At 50.3% G+C, this 5,993-nt stretch overlaps 1 protein-coding gene across 1 annotated transcript; it reads left to right on the top strand.

Annotated features, from left to right (window-relative positions):
- Window positions 1-2,468: 2,468 nt before the first annotated feature.
- On the top strand, window positions 2,469-5,993 carry LOC135096162 (gastrula zinc finger protein XlCGF57.1-like). The gene is made up of 3 exons (XM_063997486.1): window positions 2,469-3,026; window positions 3,752-3,905; window positions 4,428-5,993. Exon 3 carries the CDS (start codon window positions 4,526-4,528, stop codon window positions 5,834-5,836), a length of 1,311 nt encoding a protein of 436 aa, XP_063853556.1. The 5' UTR covers window positions 2,469-3,026; window positions 3,752-3,905; window positions 4,428-4,525; the 3' UTR covers window positions 5,837-5,993.

The following is a 5,993-nucleotide window of genomic DNA, read 5'->3' as shown; positions in this document are numbered from 1 at the left end:
TAGAAGAAAGAATGTATGTAAACCATGGTGGAATGATGAAATCAGAGCGGCTAGGAAGGAGCGAAAGAGAATGAGTAGACAGTGTAGATGGCTGAGGAAAAAGAGGCATGAAAGCGATGAGGCAGAGAATGAGTATCTGAATGCATGGGCAGCGTATGTGAAGCAGCAGCGGTTGACGAGACGAATGATAATGAATGCTAAAGTGAAGAGTGAAAGGAGCGTGATTCAATCTTTAAGGGAGAAAGGTATGGAAGGTGGCCGTGAATGGTACAAGTTCATGAGAGGTGAGAATATGTCAGGCAGTGTTGGTGTGGAGAGTCTAAAAGTGGAGGGTGTAGTTATAACAGAGAAGGATGGAATCAGGGAGGCAATCAAAGGGTTCTGGGAAGAAGTAGGTGGGGTAGGTGAGATGTTTAGTGTGAGAGAAGAATGTGTAACACTGGAAAGGAAGAATGCAGATGAACTGGATGAAAGAATCAGTAGGGATGAAGTGGAGAGGTGTGTGAGAAGGCAGAAGAATGGCAAGGCAGCAGGTCCAGATGATATACCCTATGAGTTCTACAAGAATGGTGGGGAGGTAGTGATAGACAGAATGACTGAGTTATTCAACCGAGTGTGGGATGAAGAGAGAGTGCCAAGAAAGTGGAATGAGAGCCGAGTGTGTCTGTTACATAAGGGAGGATTTAAGAGTAAGAATGAGCTGAAGAACTACAGGCCAATTGCATTAGTGAATACAGTAGGTAAAGTTTTCAGTGCAGTGTTGAATGAGAGACTGTGTAAATGGATTGAGAGAGCTGGAGTGCTGGGTGAAGAACAGAATGGTTTTCGTAGGGACAGGAGAGCTGAGGACAATATGTTTGTGGTGAATGAAATGATTGAGAAGAAAAAGAAGGATGGGGGTAAATTGTACCTAGGTTTTTTGGATATAGAGAAAGCTTATGATAGAGTGAACAGAGAAATGTTAGGTAGAGTCTTAGAAAAGATTGGATTGAGTGCAAAGATAGTTAACGTAGTGCAAAGTATGTATGTGGACACAAGAGCTAGATACAGGCTAGGAGACATAGAAACAGACTGGGTGAAGAGTGAGAGAGGAGTTAGGCAGGGCTGTATATTGTCACCAACCCTTTTTAGCCTGTATACAGAGGAGCTAGCAGCCAGGATGAGAAGAATGAATGTAGGGGTAAGTGTGGGGAATGATAAAGTATGTGTGCTCCTTTTTGCAGATGATGTAGTTGTTATGAGTGAATCGGCAGATGAGCTTCAAAGTTTGTTGGATGTAGTGGATGGCTATGGTAAAGACTTTGGAGTAAGGTTTAGCAGTGAGAAAAGCAAAGTAATGATTGTGAATAGATCAGAGGATGAAAGTAATGTGGTATGGAGACTTGGAGAGAATGAGTTGAGACAGGTGCAAGAATACAAGTACTTAGGGATGTGGATGAGTCCTAGTGGGTGTGCAAAGGCAAAGAATGAAAAGATAAGTATGCTAAACCAGTGGGTAGGTCGATTGGGAAGCGCGGCAAGGATGAGAGCAAGTAAGTATGATGTGTTGAGAGAAGTGTGGAAGAGTGTGGCTGTGCCATGTATAATGTATGGTATGGATGTGATTGCATGGAATGAAAGTGAAATTGATAAGTTAGAAGTGGGCCAGAACAAAGTAGCAAGGATGGCACTGAGTGCACCGAGGTGCACAGCAGTTGAAGCCTTGAGAGGTGACATGGGATGGAGCACCTTCAGAGAAAGACTGACAAAAGCCACACTTAGGTACAAGATTAGGCTTGAGAGAATGGATGATGCAAGAATAGCAAGGAAGGTGTACCTGTGGAATGAAAGTGGAAGCAAATGGAGGAAGAGATGCATGAGAATGACAGACAGGAATGGATTGCAAGTTGTGTGGGCGATAAGAATGGCTGGGAGGAATCAAAATGAGCGTGAATGGATGGTAACAAGAGGAGGAAGAGTGGGAGCCGAATGGGATGTGAGAAAATGGAAGAATGAGATAGACAAAGAAGTGAAATGTGTGGAACTGAATGAATGGAAGAATGAGATGGAAAGAAAGAAGACCCTGGAATGGTACAAGGAGAAAGAGGCCCCGAGGTATGAAAGGTGGTATGATGGAAGCCTGGGCGGTGATCTTCTCTTCCGAGCGAGGGCACAGTGTATGGATGTGAATGCAAGGAGTTACAGGTGGTCTGAGTCCCGCAGCAAAGTGTGCCAGATGTGTGACATGGGAGAGGATGAGACGGTGGAACATGTGGTGCTGGAGTGTGTGCAGTATGCCAGAGACAGGAATGAGATGATGCAAGTGATACTGACTGAGTTAGGGCATGATAGGAATGAAAGAGTGGAGAAGACAGGAAAGGAATGGATGGTGTTGTTGCTGGGACTGGGTAGAGAGGCCAATGAAAGGATGATTGAGGCGGTGAAAGAGTTTCTGGAGAGAATGTGGCGTGCCAGGTGTATGAACAATTAGGATAGAGGATGCTGTTCGTTTCTCTTTTTTTTTCCCCCCCTTTCTACAGGAGTTGCCGATCCAAAGGCCTGGCTCAGGAGTGATCCTGTGCCACCTGTACCATCAAGATCAAGATCAAGATGGTGGAGGGAACAGAGGCGGCGTCCCCGTGGTGCTGTGGTCAGTGGTCAGGTCACGGCGAGTGTGCGGCAGATTGCGCCTGTGTTTGAGCTGGCCTGTGTCACCTGTGGCCACCTGGTCACCTGTCTACTCTGTGTCTGGTGGAGGGAACAGAGGCGGCGTCCCCGTGGTGCTGTGGTCAGTGGTCAGGTCACGGCGAGTGTGCGGCAGATTGCGCCTGTGTTTGAGCTGGCCTGGGTCACTTGTGGCCACCTGGTCACCTGTCTACTCTGTGTCTGGTGGAGGGAACAGAGGCGGCGTCCCCGTGGTGCTGTGGTCAGTGGTCAGGGCCCGCCGAGTGTGCGGCAGATTGCGCCTGTGTTTGAGCTGGCCTGGGTCACCTGTGGCCACCTGGCGGACTGGCGGCGCCTCCCTGGCCTCACCTGAGGGCGTGCAGGTAATGGTGGGCGGGGAACAAGTCAATGTCGGGAGGCGAGTGACTGAGGTGGTGGTCACCGTCACTCTTGTTGTGGTTTGTTTGTTTGTTTGTTGATTTCTTTTATTCCCAAGGCGTGGCGGCGCCGCCTGGCTGTCTGCTGGTGCTGCCTGCCTGGTGAAGTGTTACCTGGGGAATAATAGGCAGACATCTTGTGCACTGCTGCCCTGGGTTAGGTTAGGCTGTGTGGCACTACAGTCGATGTGGGGTCCCCGGCTGGCTAGGCCGCGTCCGGCAAGTCTAGAGAGAGAGAGAGAGAGAGACTATGCACATTTAGCTATGTAATAGTGATCATATGTCTTGTCAGAAGAGAGAGAGAGAGAGGGGGGGGGGGTATCCTCGCCTGACCTGGTAACAGTGCAGGGAAAATACGCAACTGGCAACTCAGACCTGCCGGACAAGGCCTAGCCAGCCTGGAGCCCCACGTGCACACTAGTGCCGGTTGTTTGGTGTTAGTTGTGTTAAGGTAGGTGTGGTTATTTTGTGTGTTATATTTGTTATATTATGTTATGGTAAGTCAGGTTAACTTTAGGTTAGGTTAGGTTTTTTTGACAAAGTTTTGCCGTCACAACAGTGGCAGCAACGCAGGACATCAGCTAATCTTCTTTGTCTTTTTGTTTTATTTTTGTTATTTGTTTGTTTGTTTATCATTGTTTTATTTGTTTGTTTGTTTTCCAGCAGGACAGCAGTGGCGAGACAGCAAGACCCCACCAGCAAGTCCATTCTGCCCCAGATCCCTCGGGTCAGTGGCCGGCAAGTCCTCCCGTCCATTCTGCCCCAGAGCCCCTCGGGTCAGTGGCTGGCAAGTCCTCCCGTCCATTCTGCCCCAGAGCCCCTCAGGTCAGTGGCCTGCCACTCAGAACGCTGCACCACTGTTGTCAACACTTGCTTCTTTGTCACAAGTTACCACCAACAAAAACTGATTGGCTTGCTCTTTGCACGGCTGTGGTGGCCCGCACAGAGTCAGTTCTTGTGTGGTGGCCCTACTCTGTATGGAGGCTGTGTTAGGCTGACGCTGAGGCAGGAAGCCCCTCGCTGTCTCTGTGGTGACAGCCTCCTCTGTTACAGGTGCCAGGTGTATCTTGTCTGTGGAGGCTGTGTGTTAGGCTGAGGCTGAGGCAGGAAGCCCCTCGCTGTCTGTGTGGTGACGGCCTCCTCTGTTACAGGTGCCAGGTGTATCTTGTCTGTGGAGGCTGTGTGTTAGGCTGAGGCTGAGGCAGGAAGCCTTTCACTGTCTGTGTGGTGACGGCCTCCTCTGTTACAGGTGCCAGGTGTATCTTGTCTGTGTAGGCTGTGTGTTAGGCTGAGGCTGAGGCAGGAAGCCTTTTGCTGTCTGTGTGGTGACGGCCTCCTCTGTTACAGGTGCCAGGTCGGCGTCCAGCGACGGGACTCCCTCCGTGCATCCTCGGCTCAGGCCTAGGGTTCCTGCAGGACTGGCCGCAGCCAGGAGCAGTGTTCCAATGGAGGATGTGACGTCATGCAGCAGCAGCAGGAACAGCTGGGAGCAGCAGGCGACCCCAGGCGTGAGGACCTATACTTGTGACCACTGCGGCAAAGTGTGCTCCACCAAGGCTGCCATTGCCAGACACGTCCTCTCCCATGCCGGCAAGACAAGGCTGAGAGGCAGGAGTGGCCCCACTGAACACACTGCCACCCACACTGGCGGCAGGAACCACAAGTGTGACCACTGTGGGAAGACATTTGCCCGGAAGAGTCATCTCTCCTCACACATCCTCACCCACACTGGGGAGAGAAAGTTCCAGTGCCTGGAGTGTGGGAAAAGATTTACCCTGAAAGGTGATCTTCACAGACACATCCTCACCCACACTGGGGAGAGAAAGTTCCAGTGCCTGGAGTGTGGGAAAAGATTTACCCTGAAAAGTAATCTTAACACACACATTCTCACCCACACTGGGGAGAGAAAGTTCCAGTGCCTGGAGTGTGGGAAAAGATTTACCCGGAAAGGCCATCTTGACAGACACATCCTCACCCACACTGGGGAGAGAAAGTTCCAGTGCCTGGAGTGTGGGAAAAGATTTATCCGGAAAGGCCATCTTGACACACACATCCTCACCCACACTGGGGAGAGAAAGTTCCAGTGCCTGGAGTGTGGGAAAAGATTTACCCTGAAAAGTAGTCTTGACACACACATCCTCACCCACACTGGGGAGAGAAAGTTCCAGTGCCTGGAGTGTGGGAAAAGATTTATCCGTAAGGATTCCCTTGACACACACATCCTCACCCACACTGGGGAGAGAAAGTTCCAGTGCCTGGAGTGTAGGAAAAGATTCACCCTGAAAGGTGATCTTAACAGACACATCCTCACCCACACTGGGGAGAGAAAGTTCCAGTGCCTGGAGTGTGGGAAAAGATTTATCCAGAAAGGCCATCTTGACACACACATCCTCACCCACACTGGGGAGAGAAAGTTCCAGTGCCTGGAGTGTGGGGAAAGATTTATCCGGAAAGGCCATCTTGACACACACATCCTCACCCACACTGGGGAGAGAAAGTTCCAGTGCCTGGAGTGTGGGGAAAGATTTATCCGGAAAGGCCATCTTGACACACACATCCTCACCCACACTGGGGAGAGAAAGTTCCAGTGCCTGGAGTGTGGGAAAAGATTTACCCTGAAAAGTAGTCTTGACACACACATCCTCACCCACACTGGGGAGAGAAAGTTCCAGTGCCTGGAGTGTGGGAAAAGATTTACCAGGAAGGATTCCCTTGACAGACATGTCCTCACCCACACTGGGGAGAGAAAGTTCTAGTGCCTGGAGTGTGGGAAAAGATTTACGTTGAAAGGTCATCTTGACAGACACATCCTCACCCACACTGGGGAGAGAAAGTTCCAGTGCCTGGAGTGTGGGAAAAGATTTACCCGGAAATACCATCTTGACACACACATCCTCAGCCACACTGGGGAGA

This window comes from Scylla paramamosain, unplaced genomic scaffold, assembly GCF_035594125.1.
Source record: "Scylla paramamosain isolate STU-SP2022 unplaced genomic scaffold, ASM3559412v1 Contig3, whole genome shotgun sequence".
Lineage (NCBI taxonomy): Eukaryota > Metazoa > Arthropoda > Malacostraca > Decapoda > Portunidae > Scylla > Scylla paramamosain.
This window is presented reverse-complemented; position numbering and strand designations above follow the sequence as displayed.